Source organism: Oryzias melastigma, unplaced genomic scaffold (assembly GCF_002922805.2).
Source record: "Oryzias melastigma strain HK-1 unplaced genomic scaffold, ASM292280v2 sc00221, whole genome shotgun sequence".
In the NCBI taxonomy this organism is placed as follows: domain Eukaryota; kingdom Metazoa; phylum Chordata; class Actinopteri; order Beloniformes; family Adrianichthyidae; genus Oryzias; species Oryzias melastigma.
Window position 1 is genome coordinate 560161 of NW_023416883.1, and position 21401 is coordinate 581561.

At 39.1% G+C, this 21401-nt stretch overlaps 1 protein-coding gene across 3 annotated transcripts in view; it reads left to right on the forward strand.

Annotated features, from left to right (window-relative positions):
* Positions 1-21401, forward strand: part of mprip (myosin phosphatase Rho interacting protein) — a 101135-nt gene that overhangs the window by 77171 nt on the left and 2563 nt on the right. For 2 of the 3 annotated variants that reach the window (XM_036210740.1, XM_036210739.1), the window contains exons 13-23: positions 222-331; positions 5180-5723; positions 7308-7445; positions 12573-12632; positions 16978-17125; positions 17213-17330; positions 18229-18388; positions 18485-18598; positions 18731-18817; positions 18956-19118; positions 19197-19282. In XM_036210740.1, the coding sequence (XP_036066633.1) occupies positions 222-331; positions 5180-5723; positions 7308-7445; positions 12573-12632; positions 16978-17125; positions 17213-17330; positions 18229-18388; positions 18485-18598; positions 18731-18817; positions 18956-19118; positions 19197-19282 (1728 nt within the window). The remainder of the gene's footprint in view (positions 1-221; positions 332-5179; positions 5724-7307; positions 7446-12572; positions 12633-16977; positions 17126-17212; positions 17331-18228; positions 18389-18484; positions 18599-18730; positions 18818-18955; positions 19119-19196; positions 19283-21401) is intronic. The other variant, XM_024261544.2, reaches the window with a different exon arrangement.

A 21401-nucleotide genomic window follows, 5' to 3' on the forward strand; every position in this document is an offset into this window, starting at 1 on the left:
CACTTAAAATTGTTTCATTACAATTCTCTTAAGCCTGCCTGGACTTCATTTACCAAACCAGCCTAAAAATGATTGCCAAAAGATGACTGACTTTATCTAGCATCAGTAAACACAACTACACAACTGAGTTTTTCCTTTTTTAACAGGTTGTTCAGCAGTGTTTGTTTTTCTGGCCACTCTGACTGTTTGGGTTTGTTTTTTTGGCAATCATTTGTGTCTAGACTTCGGATGGAGTTCACATTCTCTCTGCCATGACAGCAGGAATACGCAGGAATTGGATCCAGGCAGTCCTGAAGAATGTTCGACCCTCCACTGCCCCTGATGTGGCCAGGTAAGGAAAAACAAACCCTCTCCCACTGATCTTCTGCTTTGAATCTGGTTTTTGCAACATGTTTGACTCCGTTTCAGAAGTTGATCATTTCTCTCAGGGTTCACCAACCACACAATGTGCCCTCAGGTCTCTTCTAAAAATATCACAACTCACTCGTGAGCTGCGTCTAAAATTTTATTTTATTCTGTTGCTATTTTTTTCAAATTACACTTGCATTTTCATAGATTTAAAAATTAAAACGTCTTTAAAAACATGTTCATGATAAATGAACTTTAGATAAGTTTAGATGACCTCTGACCTACCCCAGTTCAAAGATCATTCATTTTGTTAAAAATGCTGCAGATTTGGTCATTAGCTCAAAATGTGACAAGATTTGTTTAAAATGTGCAAGTTGATTTTTCTTTAACATTACATAGTTGATAAACTTGGTACAACATAGAGAAAACGGCACATTTTCCCATGAAATGTAGTGATAGAAGTGATCATCTGAAAATTATAAAGTTCTGAATATTAATATTTGTTTCCTAGTTCGTTGTCATTGTTGATAATTATGATGAGAAATCAATGTCTCTACATAGAGGAGGATCATTATTCATTATTAATAATATAGAACTAATTATAACTAAGCACATTTGTTATTTCAATCTGGTATTCCATCGTATGACTTAGTACCATGAAGTAGCTCTCAGGTTCAAGAAGGTCGGTGACCTCTGGTCTAAATGTTTCACCGATAGTTTTATCACAGCGTGGTAGCTTTATTTAAAGTCCCCCTATAAATTTTTTTTTAATTTTCTTTAAATGTTCCCTGTGGGGTTTTAATTAGGACTGTGAAGTTTTTAACAAAAATGACTAGGGCTGTAACGAGTATCCAGGTGCTCGGGTATTCACGATTTGCTCCCGAAAATTTGAGTACGGATGCTCGCGACATCCAAGATCGCTGATTCGCGATCTTTATAAATTTAGCAAGTTGTAGTAAAATATGATCAAAATATCATCTGGGGACAATGTATTTTTGCTCTGAAATGCTGATTTATGTAGGATTTTAAGTTTACGAACTAAAACAAAGAGCCGTGGTACTGCCAACAGAGGTAAACACATCTTCGTGACGATGAAGCTTCCGGTTTTCAAAGTAAAACTAGCGAGAGCTTTTTTCTGTTCAGAAACTGAGACTGAAGTTCCGCTCACAGACATAACTTCTGAAAAAATGAATTAGCTTTAGCATCGGAGCTTTAGTTCCAGCGTTTACATTCTTTTGGTTCTGGTAAAAAAAAAGTAAAAAATGACAAACAAAATGTCTTTCTATCTGAATCTTTGTGTTTTTGTTAATCAGTTTTGTTCAATTCAATTTAATTAAATTTTATTTATATAGCCCAAAATCACAAAGAAATTTGCCTCATTGGGCTTCAAAATATAAACAATTGTTAAAAACTAAACAGACTACATAAACTGGTTATCCCTGCCCTTAGACCCTCCTTCCCGGTAAGGAAAAACTCCTGAGTCAGGAAAAAAAGAAGAAACCTTAGGGATTCCCACATGAAGGAGAGATCCTATCCCAGGACGGACAGGCGATACCAGAACTATTAAAGAAAGATTAGCTTCTACAACTACGTATCTAAAAGAGTTCATTCAGATGGAGCTGAGGGATGAGTGATGATGAAGTCCACAGTCATGATGAAGCAGAAGTGCAGTCCACGACCAGGAGCAGGAGGACAGACGACCCAGCAGGAATCACTCTCACTCAGAGATGCAGGATGGTGTCGGGGGCGTGGTCCACGGCCAAGAGTGGGAGCGTGGGCGATCCACCAGGGATCTGAAATCTCTCCCGCTCCCCAGGGGAGAGTGGGAAAGAAGAACAACATGTGAATGGAACTGCACCAACAAAAGCATGGAGAACTAAATACAATAAATAATAAAGAATAGAAGAGAGGAGAAGTAAATGAGAATAGAGAACAGAACCCCAGAGCTGATCTGAAAAATAACGCTGATAGAAAATCTAAATTTATATTTCAACGCATCAATATTAATGTATTAATCTAACCTCACAGGAGGACCACAGGAGAGGGAATATTCTCTGATTACTAGCTAGCCTGGCAGAATGCCTGTCCAAAGAGGAATGTTTTAAGGCTAGTTTTGAAGGTAGAAACTGTGCTGGCCTCTCTGACATGAGCTGGGAGCTTATTCCATAGAACAGGGGCTTGATGGCTGAATGTTCTACCTCCAACTGTACTTTTAGAAATTCTAGGAACAACAAGCAGTCCAGCATTTTGTGAACGAAGTGTTCTGACTGGTTGGTAAGGAACTATGAGATCTCTAATATAGGATGGGGCCACACCATTCAGAGCCTTATAGGTTAACAGAAGGATTTTGAACTTGATCCTGGATTCAACTGGTAGCTAGTGGAGAGAGGCTAACACAGGAGTTATGTGTTCTCTTCTACTAGTTCCTGCTAACAATCTTGCTGCTGCATTCTGGACAAGCTGAAAACTTTTTAAAGAACTTTTCGGGCATGCTATTAGTAAAGAGTTACAGTAATCCAGTCTAGACGTAACAAATGCATGGATGAGTTTTTCAGCGTCACTTTTAGATAACATATTCCTGATCCTAGCTATATTACGTAGATGAAAAAATGCAGTTTTACAAGCTTGAGATATGTGAGCCTTAAATGATAAATCCTGGTCAAATAAAACCCCTAAGTTTCTGACTGAAGAATTGGAGGCAACATTTACACCATCCAGGGAGACTATCTGATCTGAGAGAGCATCTCTCAGGTGTTTAGGACCCAGTATCATGACCTCAGTTTTTTCTGGGTTCAGGAGGAGGTAATTAATTGTCATCCAGGTCTTAATGTCTCTGATGCATGAATTCAGTTTCTCTAAGTGGTCATTCTGGTCTGGTTTAATGGATAAATACATTTTAATGATTTTTAATGAAATAATGATTTTGATCTCCTGTTCTGAATTAAGGTATAAATGATGATTAAATACAAATCATTTCAATTTTCATCCATCCAGTAAATAGACATACACATGGCAATAAGCATTATATGAAAAAAAATTCTAGAGTATGGTTACTTACAGGTAACTGGGCAAACTCTCTGACTAGTGGGCCACAAAGGGTTCTAAGGTTTGATCGAAGGGTTGACCAGTAGCAGATGTGTGGAGCACTTGGGTAATCGACGTTTTTGGTGAAAGAAATAACGTGGAATCTGGATGAAAACATGCTTTAATTTTGTTTGCAAATTAATATATACATATTTTAAAATGGAACATTTTGAGCTTTTATTTCATAGCTGTGTCTTTTCTCATTTTAGAGCCATTTGTAGCAATGACTTGATGTATGTCATGTAAAACAAACTTACAGAAATGCTGCGTTCATGTGGTATTTGACTGACGGAAAAATGGAAAACAACAAATCTTCCAACACCACATGGATGCACAGTAACCTTTTGCATCTAAACAAGGTCAATTTATTTGTAGTGGACCATCTGTGGGGAGAGTCTAGATTTACAGGGAATATAAAACATTTATAAGGACTATCAGTATCATTTATTCCAGTTTTAGATTATGGTCCCCCGGCCATAGTTTGCCAAATTTTTTCTTGTGAGCGCCACAGAACTTTTTTCCTCTCTGATGTGTCTAGTTTGAAACTTCTTCTGTCTTTCTTTTATTGTGAAGAACTTTGGTACCATGGAAATGCTGTATGAATAAAGTTGAATTCATTCATTCATAGTCACTTTAGCAAAATAAACAACACTATTTATGGAATAAAAATAACCAAAAAACTCTGTGATCTTCAAAGAAAAAAAATCAGGAAAAAATAACACTAATTATACATTTGTAATATATAACTAAATAGTAAAAAGTCTGTCCTCTCCTGTCATAGTCCCTTTGACACTTTGGAGGGCTACGGCTCCTCACACATCACAGTTTATGCTAAACTTCTCAAATAAAACAGAGTAGCTGTGTCCTGCACGTCTGTGAAGTCAAATTCTTTCAGCTGCAGCAGAGCAGATAGATACCTTTTCATCAGTGCAGTGTTCCCTCGTTTATTGTGGAGTTACATTCTAAAAATAACTCTCCACAAGTGAAATCCATGAACTCCTCACTACACACTTTATCCACTTTTCTCAGACAGACGGGAACATTTTCACACTTTTCCCTTTTGTTTAAACTTTGAAAAAACTCCAGGATTATAGATTGAAAACAAAGATCTGATATGATCACTATCAAAGATTTATGTAGATCTGGACAGCTGCTTGTATTTGTACAGGAGACACGGCTCAGAGGAGGTTAACTGACATGGTGTCCAGCCAGTCAGGACACAGAACAGGGTGCGCTGTTTGAAAAAAATAAAAGCAACAGCATAATTGTATTAAAGAATCAGAGAGACCGCGAAAGGTGAGCTGTGATGCAGAAAGGGAACACTGTATTGTGTTCTACCGGCATTTTGGGGGCTTTAGATAGGGGCACAGACTGCAGAAGGCTGGAATAAATTGTCATGTTCTAAACAGGTCTCAATCGTGTGATCAGATTGGAAAAACAAAATGAATCTGATATTGTTCAGAGGGCCGGCCCGGATGCGTCCTGCGGGCCGGAGTTTGCCCATCCCTGGTCTAGATAAACAGTAATTTATTTGCTGAAAGAAGTAGGAAATCCTTCAAAATTGTTGATTAGGAATAAGCTGGTAACTCGCAGATTCCCTTACGAAGAATTGCGAATGTTTGCCTGAAAATAAAGACAAATAGCTACACGGCAAGTCAGAATAAAAATGTAAAAAGTGTAGTGGTGCTTAATATCTGAGAAGGCACACTTGCATCCAAATAATGGCTTGTGTGTCATTTTCTTTTAGCTCAACTGAAGATCATGGATCTTTTACTCCACTGGAAGGTCTGGTTAGACCAGATGTAGCTCAGGACTTTGCCTCATCAGAGGCTTCTTCTGTGGACAGAGAACCTGCATCAGGAGTTATAAGAAGCCGAGCTCGTGAGCGCAGACGAGAAGGCCGCTCAAAGACTTTTGATTGGGCCGAATTTAGACCCATCGCCCAAGCTCTGGCTCAGCAGCGGGCGCAGGAGGCAGAAAGCCTGCAGACGGATGCAAGCGAGCCTGAACGCAGTCGTAGGAGAGAAGTAAGGTGGAAAAGATACGAGTCTGTGACGAGCTCTGAGCACAAATCCATCACAGAAGGAGGGAGGACAGATTGTGAGACGATCGGGAACCCCACAGACTCTCTGGAAAGGCAGCAGAGGGTAGAGGAGGTGATTGAAGAACATTGGCGACAGGTGGAGAAGACACCCATCCGAGAGGAGAGGAGAGTTCCTTTACCCAGCACGGTGCCAGCGACCACAGACACGGCAGAACTGGAGCTCCTGTTGGACAGCCACAAGCAAGGGGTAGGTCACCAGCTAACAATGATGGTGTACAGAGAACTGGACTGAGTGAGCAAGCTGTCACCCATAGAAAACCTGTACTTCCAGTTTCAACCAAATTAAGTAAATTCAGTTGCCATTTTACTGCAATGTGTCTGTCGCCATGTCGGAATAGACATCCTCAGTAAGCTGTGATTGGTCCGTTTCAGTACTGAGCATTTTAGAAGGCCACACCCTTTCCACTAAAAGTGGACTCAGAGAATTTGTCAAACACTGTAAACATTCAAGAATGGTTGTTCTGACAAGTATAACGACTGAGTAATAGCTGTTTATTTCTCCATAGAAGTCTATGGAATTTCAGCTTTTTGGGACCAGCCTGTACTTCCTGTTTGGAATGCAAGGGGGAGGGCTCAGTCACTCCAGTTCTCATATACAGTCAGTGCATGCAATTTTGGGTAGATTTTCTGTAGTTTTGATCCCATCTTAAGCTGGATAAAAGTAGAGGTTAGTTTTTACTTTGATAAATACATGAAATAAATAAATGATGTAATTGATGTTTAAGAATGCCTTTTAAGTGTCCTTCTCTCTTTATCCTGTCGTTTATGACACAGCTCATGGTTTAGACACTGCTTGAAAACAGTGGCAACAATTCTTGCAGGACAATTGATTTTCATGCTGCTGCTAGTATTAAACACGAGACATTTCAATATCTGTTCAAAACCTGTGCTTAGAATTTTTAATGTGGAATTAAAATAATTTCACATTATTTTGAAATAGCTACATTAGTATTCTGAACTCAAATTAAAGGGCCTAAATCGTGCTATTCTTTAAGCCTTCCAGAATAGACTATATCCATATAATTTATGATATATTACCATAGTCACACTAAAGAACACATTTTTTAATGAAATATGAATTATTTTTGTGAACTCCTCTTCCCGGGAGAAAGACGCCTCGAACTCTGAGGCTCCGTTTTCCACTCCTTGTGGGTGCTGCCCCCATTTCAAGACATAATCCTAGAGTCGGCCTCGGCAGCGTGTCTGGCTTCAGCCTCAAAAACAAACAACATCCACACTTTTGCAAAGAGGGATGTGGATATTGTGAATTTAGAATGAAAGCATTTTGTTGATCACTGTTAGCTCTCTGGAAAAGGTGTGTGTTAACCTTAAGGCGGCGCTGGCAACGCACACTCTTCCTGGAAGTGGCTGTTCCCCCATGTTCATATGTATTAATGTTAGGACCCACTTATTTTTGTGGATTGGGAGGTGCTGGTGCTCAGAGAGCAAGGTTTTAGAGGAATGCTCAGAGATGCATGAATAGATCAAAATACTCTTTGGTGGGTTTTTCATTAGAATTTAACATTATAATACACTTAAAAGCTCAAAAAAGATGATTTTACCTGATATAGGCCCTTTACAATAAGATACAGAAAAAGTAAAACAAAAGAACTTTACTATGCTTAATCTAAACTGTTCCATAAACTCTTAAATTCATTGTTTTCTTGTTTTGTAGTTATTGTAAGCTTTATGAATGTCCAATAACAAGCTGAGTGATGCAGCTCTCTCTGTTGAGGATCAAGTAACCCCTGCATCATTTTGCTTACTGCAGATAAAAGAGTTAAAGGCCCAATTGGAAACCTGCCATCAACAGCTGCAGGACTCCAACCAGCACAAGCAGGAGCTGGAGTTTCAGCTGAGAATGGCTTTGGAGAGAGAACAGCACATCCGGACTGGTTACATATCTCCGGTGAGTTTCTCCTCTCATGAATGCCACTATGTTACACTACTGTCGTAAATATCAGCAGAAAGTCTCCGCCAAAATATGACTTCCTCTCATTTTGTAACCTTCTTTGCATGTTGTGAAAAACAAAAATTGGAACCACACTGACATTAAAGCTATACAGTCATGGCCAGAAGTTTTGAGAATGACACAACTATGAATGTTTCCAAAGTCTGCAGTTTCATGTAAATGTATATATACTCCAGAATGTTATGAGGAGTGATCCACTCAACTGCAATTGTTTGCATAATCCCTATTTGCCTTGAAAATGAACTTTATCACTGAGACCACATTTCCACTGCATTTCAGCCCTGCCACAAAAGGACCAGCTAACATAACTCTCAATAAAAGCTTTTGATACTTGTGAAGTGCTTCTAACTGTATGTCATTATACCATAGAAACATCTGGCAAACACCTAAAAATCTTGACAGAACAGACCTTGTGGAAATGTAATATTTGTGTCATTCTCAAAACTTTTGACCATGACTGTAGAATGTCTCCACTTGTGCACTTTTGCATGAGTTCATTGCATGTACAGTTCAATGTAATCCTCTGACTGCATTAGCCTCTTCTAGTTGATCTTCTCTCTTTGTTACCAGTCTGTACTGTATCTGAACTCATGATCATGTTAAAACCATTACTGACTATGGGCCAAGGAACCGTACATGGTAGATGCTAACTTGTCTTGCAGAGCTTCGGTTCTGTCTAATGCATTTTTCGTTGCATGGAACAACTCTGTTCTTCTCCACTGGATGTTCTACTGCAGACGGTTCCCCATTAATGTGGGCAGGATCAATTGATTGTCGTCGAGGCTTGGTGTGCAGTGCTGAAGTAGCAAACCATGAATTTGTGAGCCATCGAGCGTAAATGACTACAGTAAATGCATAAATGTGCTTGTTGAGTGTCATTGTATACAACTGCAAACAGAACAGTTTTGCTGTAAATTTGCTTTGCGAGACCTCTGAAATGCAGAGTCTGTTCTAACTTCCAGATGTTTATGAAATATGAGATGATAGTGTCACAAACAGTGTTGATGCTTCCATAACTACATCTTACAGTAAATGGCGCTGTCATAGCTGAGCATGCAATAGACATTGTAAGCTCCAGCTTTTACTCTAAAACAGCAGTCATGGGAACTGTTGTTTGCTGTCTTAGTGTGATACTTTTGTTGAAGTATCAAATTCATCTGCAAGGTTTTTCCTGGCTTAAAATAGGGTGGTGGTGGTGTCTCATCGTGGTCTCAGACTCATGTACCTTAACTTTTGCTCAAATGTATTACAAATTGACTATTTTAGCTGGTATATTTACATAAATAAAGGACAAATTGGTATTATTTCATTTCAAGTTTATTTCTTTATTTTCTTCTAAGTGCTTCTTAGTAAATTACACCTCATGGAAACTAACAGATCCATGGACATTTACTGAACATGGAATTATACAGTACAACAAACATCTACTCATTACTCATTACTCAGGCACTCATTTGCACAGTAAACAGCCTGTATCAGAGCGTTTGACCCGTCTGTTTTATCTTATAAAACCTTTTCACACACTCTTGGTAGTCAAAAACCTCTTGGTTTTGACCATCAATTGCAACTTTACAACGGACATCCAGTTTAATGTGATAGCAGTCCACCTGTCAGATTTTTAATCTTCTATTTTTGAAAAAAAAATGTTGCTTATTTTATGATTTTCCATACCTGTAAAACTAATACATTTGACTAACATGACTGATGTTGGAATAAAGATTTATCTATTCACGCATAGCTAGATGTACTCAGTTATAGAAGAAGCAATACTTGCTAGGGGTGTAACGTATCACAAAACTCATGATTCTGATTGTGTCACGACTTTAGGGTCACGATACTTTAGGACTGGGTTAAAAAAATCGATTTGAATTGATTTAAGCTTAACAGATAAATAATCGATTCACAAAAGATATAAATTGATTTAGCACTTAAAGCGAAAGTCTGCTAGCTTGATGCTAACATTTAATAGAATTTCCCATAGGACGGCTAATGTTAACGCTCGGTCGACCTAAAAATAAATTGGTGACTAAATTAAACATCTTTACTCAAAGGCATTCATTTTTGAAACTATTTTAAGGAAATGTTTTTAAAGTAATTATTTGTGATCTAAAGCATTATTTTTTCCATTATACTGTCATCTTCTTCTTGAATAAGGTGTACTTCTATAGCCCCATCAGCCACCTAGGGTCCAAACTGAAACGTCCTCCAGGAGAAGCAGAACTATGTTTACATGTTAATGATCTGAACATTTTAGTTAGAACTTCTCCTTTAGAGAATCCATGTAACACTGGATGATATTAACAATCTCATTATTTCACTGATATATTTTACAATATGTGAACTGGATCAGATTAATATAAATATATTAAAATCATGTCGTAGATTATGAATGTGTTTCTAAACAAATGTGTATAAATCTGTAAACTCAGAATTTGATTGAATTGAAAAATCAAAAAATATTGGAATCGAATAAATTCAGGCTCTTGCCAATCGAATAGTTTCTGTAAATTATAACCTATACCCAGCCCTAACGATTCAGATTATTTTTTAGATCAGTTAAGTGGAAAAAAAACACAACAGGTAAAAACAAGAGGATAAAACCCTAAAATTACTTTTTTGAGAGGCTTTAAAAAATATATTTGAGAAAACCTATATAAAGTAGGCCTACTTCAAATTATAAATATACATTCACACATTCTTAAACTTTGAACATAACAAAAATGTAAAAACATATAGTTTCTGATTATATTTACATGTCTACAAGATGCAATTTCCCCTTGCCCCCTGCCCCAATATCCCAATTAAATCCTAAATGAAAAAGTTCAAATTAAACTTTTCACTGAGATTAAGCAGAATCTCTGTGAGCGCACGCATGACATTTTGGTCATGTGCGCTCACAGAGATTCTGGCTCTGCACGCAGAGACTTTCTGCGCTCAAGTGAAAAAGGACTTTTGACAATTGAGGGCAGAGGCGGAGAATAGGGCTGGGCGATATGGGAATTTTCATATCACGATATAGTTTTTTTCATATTGTGCAATAACGATATTAAAAACAATATAAATCAAATAACTATATTTGTCAAAGTAATCTTTATTGCAAACAGCTTTAGGACTTCAGATTTTTGCACCTTAACTTTGCCCCCCCCATTAAATCTTAGTTCAAATTAAACTTTCATTATTTTTTTGTATTAACTGTAGTATTGAAACTAACTGTGAGGAACATTTAAATATTTCTAATAAATATTGTACGTAAGGGATAATACCCGACGAAGTCGGACGGTTTAGGCCTCCACGTCATGCGTTAATTTCTCATAACGCACACTTCGTCGGGTATTATCCCTTACATAATGTACACAATAGTTAAGCCACTAACCAAAGTGAACTTTGAGAGAAAAATCGTCCACATTTTTTTTTTTACTTGAAACCTTCCCATGCCACACGAATACAAATGCCATCATGTGGCCACCTGCCAAATTGACTTGAATTTAGGTCGCTCCACTGTGATATTTTAGGACATGTGACTGTAGTCTGACCAGCTGCATTGAGCCTGTTTTGAAAACTAGTGCTAAAGCATGAGGAAACATTTAAACTAGAGCATTAAACTAGCTGGGTCTGCAATCGAGTCAGTTGGATAATACTTGTAGATGTATAGTGTTGACTGCAGTAAAGTAATTTTCTAAAGTCATGGTGTTCTTCATTTTTAACTTTGCAGTGTTCTTTGCTGTTCCACAATTTTAAAATGCAGTTTACCTGCCTCCCTCAGTTGTCTCTTGATGAGACTTCCAAACATCATAAAACTCGGCTCAGTCGGGAGCTTTGTACTAACTTTGGGCTACATGTCTTAAACATTCAATAAATCTATTTCTTTTGTTGAAAAAACTATTGGATGATTTGAGTTTGGATGTTTTTCCTTTTGACAGCACAGGCTCCAAAATAATTGGAAAGTTGTTGTCCATTTCACGTTACCAGAGGAATTCCTAATTAGAATGTTAGGTAAAAATACATTTAAAAAATATATATAGCTTCAGGTACATTTTAATAAAGAAAAAGAACCATGTATGGATATTTTAAGTTAAAATAAGTCTGATTAGTGAAGGCCGTGCCTCTGCCTTCTATGAGGTTCAAGCTCTGAATCTGAGTTCACACTGCCCATGGCACATGTTGTAAGTTAAACCAACTCAAACTTTGACCAATCAGGGACTCCAATCTGGTAGTGACGTTTTTATTGATGGAAGCACCAACCATTTGAAAACTGGTCATGAAGTAGAACTTAATAACTGTAGCCAGAATTAAATGAGACTAATATGTCGGTGTAGAGGGTTCAAAGACAAAGCCTGGGGCAAGATTTAGGGGAATTTTCCCACTTCAACATTTTACACTAATCCTCTTCCAACTGTTGGTGATGGACATCCATTAGTAAACAGGCCCTCCCCGCTTGTCTGGTGTGAACCCCACGGGCTAAATGTGTGTTTAAGAACCCATGTTGAGCACATTTTTGAACATTCATCAAGTGCCCGGTGTATAGGTAGCTTAAGGATAGTAAAACATGCAGTTTTCTCACAGCAGCAAAACGTGCAATACTTTTCCTCTCCTTGTCAGGTTATTGCAGAATATCCACCCAAAGAATATGTTTCCTATATATTTCTCTTGCCAGACTTTCATAAAGGTAGATTTTTTTTTTAAGTAGCTAATTTAATTTTTTCCTCTGGAGAATTGCATTTTTTTCTTATTAGGTTTGAAAATGATCTTTGAAAATATAGCCGATGAGACCTAGTCTGCGTTTGAGAATAAACCTTCCAGCTGAAACTAATGTTGCATAACTTGTCACATAAAGTAACATTTAACCATTTAATGTGCATGCTATTAGGGTTTTGTTGTGATTGACTAACTCCAACATTTTTCTTTTCTTTCAAGAATTTTATCTGTAAATGTTTATCTTCTTAGAACCCGTTTTGGCTACATTTCATAAATATTGGTAAATTACTTTTAATTGTTGCTAAACATGATTAGCAAGCGTGTCTCCCCTGCTGTGTGTTAACCAACTGTCTGGTCCCCTTTTCTAAGCTGGAGCATCCTTTGGGTCTGGAGGCCGATGTGGCGCCCCAGATGAAGAGGCTCGAACTGGTTAGTTCTCAAGCACAGAGTTTAACCAAGAAGTACCAGGAGACCAAAGAGCTCCTAAAGCTGCAAGAGCTGAAAAAGCGTAACATGCAGGCACAGCTTCGCCTCTCGCTTTCTCACTCTTCCCTCAAGGATACCAAATTTACTGAACAACAAGAAGCATCCTCCCTGGCAGGATGTCCCTCTGAACCCATCCAGAAAACAGTGTCCTTGTTGCTTCAGGACAGCCCAGAAGCTATTCAGGAACTTGAAGACCTTGCAACAGATAAACCCTTGACTCTACGTGAGTTAGGAAAACTGTTGAAATGTCACAGTGCTTATCGGAAAAGCACTGAAAAACATGAACTTCAAGAGCTCTTGGAGACTTGTAAGTTCCAACAGGAGGTAGAACATGAACTAATAAAAAAGAATTTAGCTAGAGCTGGAGAAAGCATACGTGAATATGAAGCGCGTCTTCTGAACATGGAAGATAATATGGGAAAAGTCGAGAGGCAAAGTTTTGTAAACCAGAGTAGACCTTACCACAGCTCCTTGCCCAAAATGGAGGACCTCTCGGAGACAAAGGAAGCTACTGTTGGACTGCTGTCTCAGAGAGTTAAACTTTTAACTGAAGAAAATGGAGCGCTGAAACAAAGATGTCAGGAAATCATGAATCAGCTGACGGAAGCCGACAGAGAAATTGACAGGCTGAAAGCTGAACTCAACAGCCAGCAAAGTAGCAAACAGCATCACCCCATGACAGAGGAGCTAAACAAGCTGAAAGCTGAACTGGCTGAAAACCAAGCCAATGTCATAGATCGTGAATATTATGAGCGAGAGCTAAATGAACAGTCGATGCAGCTCCATGAAGCACTGGTTACCTTGGAAGAACTTGGCAGCACCCTTGCAGACACTGAGAAAAAGTTACAACTAAAAGAGGCCACTTTAATAGGTTTGGGCTTCCAGGCAGATGACTATGACAAGAAGTTACTGCCACAGAAGGAACAGCTCAGACAGCTACTGGAAACCTCACAAGCAAAGTTTTTTGAGACTAAGGAAAGCCTTCGGGCTGCAGAGCAGCACTGTGTGGAACTAGAGGCTAGGAATCAAGAACTAAGCACACTAAATCAGGAAATTGAAAAAGTTAGCAAGGAAAGATTACTCGAAGTTGAAAATGAAGTAAAGATGCTGCGGTGCGAGTTGGAATTAAATATGGGCAAAGACAAGCAGGATTGGAGTATTGGAAAGAGCTTTGATGCAGGACAAAAGCAGGTTGACTACAAAGGACTTTTTGAGGAAGTAGTGGGAAACTTGGAGATGACATGTGAGGCGATAAACCAGGTTGTGGAAATGTTAGCTGAGGTAGATACAAATGTAGAAAGTATGTTTAGAAGTTTAAAAAGCACTTTATTTACAGACTCTCAAGAAAAAACAATTTGCTTGAGTGACGTAGACGTGATATCAGTGTTGGAATGGGAATTCTGGAGCCAGTTGCTGAGCATACCTGAATCAGAAACAAACAAAAGCAGACAAATCTGTGAGGCATGGTTAGCAGAGCAGATAGTAGCTCTGCAGAGTCTACTGCTCTTGAAGAGAAGAGTTTGTCTTCCAGCTGAAGCACAACGTGAATCAGAAGCAGTGTTTGCCTCAGTTTACAGCTGTCTTGATGATGAAACACATGCTCAGGTTCTTACACAATTAATTAAAACCTTGGAGGAAAAGTTCTGTAGTTTGAAACGGATCGCTTCCACCCTGAAGTCTGACAGAGATGACAGACTCCTGTCTTTAGCTTTTGAGAGCTTTGGCCCTGTGCAAGATCAGAAACAGTCTGCAGAGTATTTCCAGGTATCTCTCAAAGAAGCATGCTTCTCTTATGTGATTATTAGACTACAAGGCTGGTCCAAAAGAGAGCTGGAACATCCAATAAACCCTCTGTTAAACATGATAGATATTCCGTCTCAAAGCTCAGAAACTCCTGCAGATAGTGTCCTGGAGCAAGGGACTTTGATACAAACTGAAGGAGAGCTGAACGATTCTGTGGATGAAACCACTGAGCTCTCTGACTTGGTGGACAGGCTCAAACAGGAACTAGTCATTGTCAAAATCAGCTATGAGCAGCAAACAGAAAAGCTGAAGAAGGAACTCACAGAGACCAATGAAGCTCTTCATCTTCAGTCAAGAGAGAGCAATAAAAGAATTGACTTCCTCACAAACTTGATGGAGAACCTGCAGAAGCAACATGAAACGGAGAGAAGGAAGCTCACAGAGCAGTTTGACCGAGAAATGGAAGAGTTGAGAAACATGATGAGTCCCACTAACTCAGACAGAAACGGGACGGATGAGCACACTGCATTCCTGCAGGCTTCACCATCAACCACCCTGAGGGAGCGGATCCAGGAGCTGCTGACCCAAGTGTCAGTCATGACTGAAGAGACGAGGCGGCGTGAAGAGCTGGGAGACATTACCACTCTGCGGTTGAAATACGAGCAAGACCTGGAAAACCTGAAGGTGGAAGTGCTCCTTATCTATTCCGTCCTCCCATTTGTGACGCCTCATTTTCCTTTGTGGCATTCCCAGATTCCTCCCACCTGAACATTCTCTCTCCTAACTAACCCAGCTTTCCTTTTTCAAAAACTTTGCTTATAAACCACTGTTCCTCTGTGCTGCATGGAAACTAACCACCAAAGAGCTGGCATGAAGATTCACACAGCTTTACATTGGGTTTGAGTTTTTAGGTTTAAGTTTGGGAAGCAAAGATTTAGGAGCACATGGCAGAACTAATCAGATGTTTAAACCCACAAGAATAATTTAAACGTATCACTTTCTAAGGCAATAAAACACTTTTTTATATATACAAAGTCTCATATTTTGGTTTTAACTACCTGTTTTTTTTCTCCTAACCATTTACCAAATGTGTTTACTTTGCTGAAAAAGAAGTAAATGTTGAGTGGCTATATTTACTGTTTTTTCCACTGTAAACTCACTTTTGTGCAGAGAAATACCAATGTAACAAAACAAATGTTATGAGTTTTCTCGCTTTCATGAAAAGTTAATCATTTAGCTTTAATTATGTAATTAGTAATAAAAATGATGTGGTACATTAGTACAGAATTTTTTAAAAGAAAAAAATGCTATGAGTAGACATTTTGTTTTTCCCGCACAAAATTTTGATAAAAGTTACAGTGGTTCTTCTTCAGCGATGGCTGAAGGCTACAGCTTAAATTTAAAACTAAGAAAGTTTCAGGAACATGTTTGTCTTTTGACATTTTACACACTGCATGGCCTAATACCTCCACATGTTAAACCAAGAGGCATTTAAATGACTAGATACTAGAACCACCACTCAGATGGAAGGCTCTTTAGAGGCCAGAATAAAGTCTTTAGGTGAGTGTTTATACCACACTATATTGTTTAAGTTTTTCTTAAAGGAAGCTTGTTTAACTATATGACCAATCTTCTAAATTCGTTATAGGACCCAATGGCCCCTACTGGAATGGTGACCCTGAGAAGATTACATTTAGCCATCCATTAAAGACAGTGACTGAGCAAAGACAGAACACTGTAAACACAGTCTGTGTAAATAATGAAAAATAAAGCAAGTGATGTCCTAAAAAGTTTTTTAGTACCAACCATTAATGAATGTCTTCTGAAATAAAGTTTGACTTTTCATTCAGTCAGTGGAAAAAAGCTCTGTTTTGAAACCTCTAGTGGCATTTGAGGAACTGCTACATGTTGTTCCTTATGGTTTACTTCCCATTCAGGAACAGGATGCAGCGCTTGGCCTGATCTAAGTTCAGGACATTGATTTTGTCTGGGGGAAGGGTGAGTGCTCCACTCTCAGCCTAGGGAGAAGCTAATCTCTGTTAAAACACTGAGCCTCCATTCCTGTCGCTGGACTGGAACAAAAAGAGGCTTTAGACCAGGACCCGTTTACTCAGTGAATATGTTGGATAGAAACTGGACGGGAGAAAGACACTGAAAGACTCACAAAAAAGTATTTCTTTTAAATGCAAACTGTGAAGGTTTTCTCTCATTCGTGTTAGTCCACTGTTTTTTTTTTAGAAGTTCCATTACAGATTTTTCCAGTCGAACTGTTCAATAGCGACTGTTTCATTACAAACTCTGAGATGCTTAATTGTAAACACTTGTTCGTTTGCTCTCTTTTTTACTGTTGTTTATCCCTTCAGTTTAGTTAGACTCCTCCCAACATTCCTCCATAAACCATTTTGTCCCCGTACAGGCTCAGAATTCGCTAAGAAAACATCACTATGTTCTAGAAGGTTCTGAAGCCTGTTCTCCTGCCCAGCCTATATGAGAACCTGATGGTCTGTATTTTGTTTAAACTGACTGCTGTAGTTTTCTGTGATAGGCCACCTGTGAGAGAGGGTTTGCTGCAATGGAGGAATCCCATCAGAGAGTGATTGACGAGCTGCAGAGGAAGCACCAAAGGGAGTTGGAAAACCTGCAAGAGGAGAAGGAGAGACTGCTGGCAGAGGAGACGGCGGCCACCATTGCTGGTACAAAGCAATTGCACAAATGTCCTCTTTAAAGAGAACTGAACAAAGTTGAAGCTCATACTGACAAAATCATTCCTATTGATTCAGCTATAGAAGCCATGAAGAATGCTCACCGGACAGAGCTGGAGAAGGAGCTGGAGAAGGCTCGCAAGGCCAGCAGCAACACGGAGAACGCAGACATAGAAGAGATCCGTAGGCAGCACGAGTGAGTGCTCTCACCCATCACTCAACCACGAGACTTGGTCTCAGTTAAATAACTTCTTGTGAGCCCTTAAAGGGGCCCTACCATGAAAATTCTACTTTTTGAGGTTTTAAGTGCATTTTACTGTTCATTCCTCACTATAAAGAACCCCAAAGTGGCAGTCTTGCTGCATTCATGCATCAAATTGACATTGGACGCCTCTCTTTTGATGCATGTCAGATTTACTGCTTGACATTTGTTCAAAAATGTGTTGATTGCAGTCGTGCGTGGGAGGAGCTACTGTCCAGAGTATTTGCCTGATTGTTTCATGAGGGCATTGACTGTATATCTCATTCAGTTTATCAGAAAAACTGTTTGATTTTGTGACATATTGGTCAGAAAATCTTTGTTGATTATCTGTGAAGCCTGTCGAAGGAAGCAGTGATTTTAAAAAGCACCACTTATTTCAGCATGTAAGAACTTTAATACCTAAATCAAGAAGGAACATGTGAGTTCTGGAGGTTGGAAGAACAGGCTCTGAAGTTCTGCTTCAGTTTTTTTCTGACTGAAACAAGCAATAACAGGGAAATGAATGAGAACCTGACCAGCTATAAATCTGTCTTCTTCATAAGAGTATCTGACAGATGTGTCAGATTTAAAGGCACTAAATGTTCTTTTCACTTGCCTGTATGAGTAATTCCTGTTCTAACATGTCGGCAGGCACTGGTTTACGGCAGGCACTGATTTACAGCAGACATTCTGGGTGATGGAAGCTAGGTTGAAGACTCTCCTTGAAAAACTATTTTCACACAAATGTGACAGAATAGTGAAAGCTGCTGGGATCCAGCGGACATCCTGATTTTCTATCTATATCCACTCTCCTGATTTTCTCCTCTCAGCGTGACATTGTGTTATATTTTAGGGAGGAGCTGTGCTCTTTCCAGCGGGAGATTGAAGTGTTGTCGGAGCAGTATTCCCAGAAGTGCCTGGAAAATGCCCATCTAGCCCAGGCGCTGGAGGCAGAGAGACAGGCCCTCAGGCAGTGTCAAAGAGAGAATCAGGAGCTCAATTCACACAACCAGGTGTGCACACACACCTCACTCATGTATTGCTCTCTGGTCTTCGTGATCATGAGGGTGGGAGACCATTTGTAAACTTATTTTGTTTGATTGTTTCAGGAGCTGAACAACCGCCTAGCAGCAGAAATCACCAAAATGCGTTCCATGACGTCTGAGGACGGAACAGGAGACACCAATGCCACCATCCAGGGCAAAGAGCTGTACGAGCTAGAGGTAGTTCAGCTGCTCAGTGCAGCATCTCTACTATTCATCTTTATTGGGAAAAAACATTTTCTGTGCAATTGGACTTTTAAAATGTGTCAGTGAGATAGATGTACATCTCTCATTCTCTTATTTTGTGTCCAGGTGATGTTGAGGGTGAAGGAGTCTGAGGTCCAGTACCTAAAGCAGGAGATCAACTCCCTGAAAGAAGAACTCCAGGCTGCCCAAAGAGTATATTCTCATTTACACTGTAGTCTCCTTCTGTCACACACTTGCGAGCCAGTTTTTTTTTTTTAAGTCAATGTCTAATTAACTATTAAAGACAGAAAGGAAGAGTTTTACTTCATCTGAACATCCAAACTGTTTTAGGACAAAAAATATGCAACAGACAAGTACAAGGACATCTACACAGAGCTGAGCATCGTCAAGGCCAAAGCAGAGTGTGACGTGGGCCGGCTCAGAGACCAGCTGCAGCTGGCTCACGAGGCGCTGGGCGAACCGTCTATGGAGGATGCAGAGAGGGGGGGATATGGTACATATGCATACAGAAATATCCTGACAACATCCACCACTCTGCTCTATATCTCTAAAACCCTTTTCCTCCCTACAGATATCATGAAGTCCAAGAGTAACCCTGACATCCTCAAGATGGCAGCTGCTGCAGCAAAGCGCACAGAGCGTACCATGAGATCCAAGGTAGACGAGGCTCCAGAAGAGCTCCATCAGTCCTCGTTCATGTGAACCGCCATCTATCTTAAGCTTTATTGCAGTGCAAACCATCTGATCCTCACCAGGTTGTTGAAATCGAGCTTCTCAGTTATTTTATTGAACAAAAGCAAGTTTTCCACTATGCTGCTTCACTTTGACAAAGAAAATGTCTTCATAAGGAGAAGCAGTAGCCAAAGAAATGCATTTAAAAAGAATAGAAATGATTCAGCTTGCATGCAGAAAGAAGGTAGATGTGTCATTCTTTTGAATAAAATTGACTATTGTCAATGTGACATGCTACATGCACAACAAAATTCCAGAAAGTGCCATTTCAGTCGCGAATTTGGAAAGTTAACACAACACAATGTTGTAATAAAATTGCAGATCGAGGTAAAAGATGATCTTACCCTTAAACAGTAGAAACTTTCTGAGACTCAGAACTGCTACATAACACACACACACCACCCACTGAATGCATTGGAGAGTCTACATAGCAGTGGTGCTAAAGAAATACAAGAGCATGCTCAAGGACATGTCTCTGGGAAGAGATGGTGGATGGTTAAAAAACAGCCTTGAGATCAGTTTTATCACTCTTGGTCAAAGAAAGCTTGAAAAATGTGCTGGTTACCTGAACGTGTTTGATTAAGTCTTTTATTGTATTGTATGTACTTTTCTTTGCTCTGAAACCAGTGTTCCAGTTATGCTATTTTAAAACACACAGCTTTGTGACGACAAAAATCTGTCTGTCTGTCTGTCTTCCTTATCTGTGAGCCTGTCTCTTTCTTTCTACCTGCTTGCCTGTTTGTTTTTCTGCTTGCCTGTTTGTCTTTGTATCAGGTCCAGGATACACCACAAAGTGCTAATTTTCTGAACCAAATTCCATCTTTGGAACAAGCTTTTTGCTCTGTATTTTTGATGAACATTCTTTATTTAGCTCTCTCATGTTTTTAAAGGAAAAATGTTTCAAACTTTTCCAAAATTTGCATTTGTAGTTCCTCTAACTTTGTAGAGGAGTGTGGACCTCTTTGAAAAACAAGATCCATGCCACATTTCCTTCAACGAAGTCTAGAATCAAGTAGGATGCAACAACTGCATGAAACAAAGCATCATCTGCTACTATTGATACATGTAAGCATAAATGTTCCTGTTGGTAATACATTATTCAAAATATCACCTAGCAGTTGTTCTTAATCAAGTGTAGTGTTTTATAAGCATCTGCCTCACAAATGTCTCACACTGGGCTGTAAGTCCAGACCAGAGTTTGCTCCTTCTAATAGCTTAAAGTGGAGTTCATAAGTGAACTTTCAGCCCTCTGAAAGCAGAGGTCTAAGTTCCCTCACAAGTGAAGCCTGGCATGGCTTGCCTTGCGGTGTGAATGTGGACAAATGTCCAGCAGACATCAAAGAACTTTGGACAGTTCTCTGCTTTCATAAGAGGAAACAAAAATGATTGGATCCTGATGAACACAATCACATGATAGACGGGAAATATGTTATCAGTATGAAGTCTGATGGGGTGAAAATGTCTATCCAGAGCTCTAGATTACATTTTTGCTCTGGTGAGTCCAACTTTTTCTTACATGCACCAACACAAAGTTGGTTGCGTCCACTGTCTTGACCACATTGCATTTAATTCAGCGGTTTTCCATCGTCTATTTCCTTTTTAACAACTGTCAATATCCGCTTAAGGATTGAAAATTAACTTACAGACTGTTAAACATAGCATTTTTTGAAAGACAATTGTAAAATAAAAAAATAACAGTTGGTGTTTAAAGTGCTTCACTGAGCTGAAACTTAAACTAAAAAAAAAAAAATATATATATATATATATATGAAGGTTTTGTCATTAGTACAGAGCATATTCAATATCACTGCATAGGTATGTTCTGAATAAAAACATTTTTTGATAGCAGCATTTCTGTTTGGGTCCACAGTCCCATTAATGTTTTTGCTTCAAGGTGCGTCATTCCATAGAAGGTTCTGTTAAAATGGACATGCGTCCTCATCCAGTCATTGATGTTCAATAATACCTAGTGTTTACAGTTTTTTCTTTGCTTCATTCTTCAACAGTTCATTTTGACTACTGGAAATTTTTTTTGTTTTTTCAA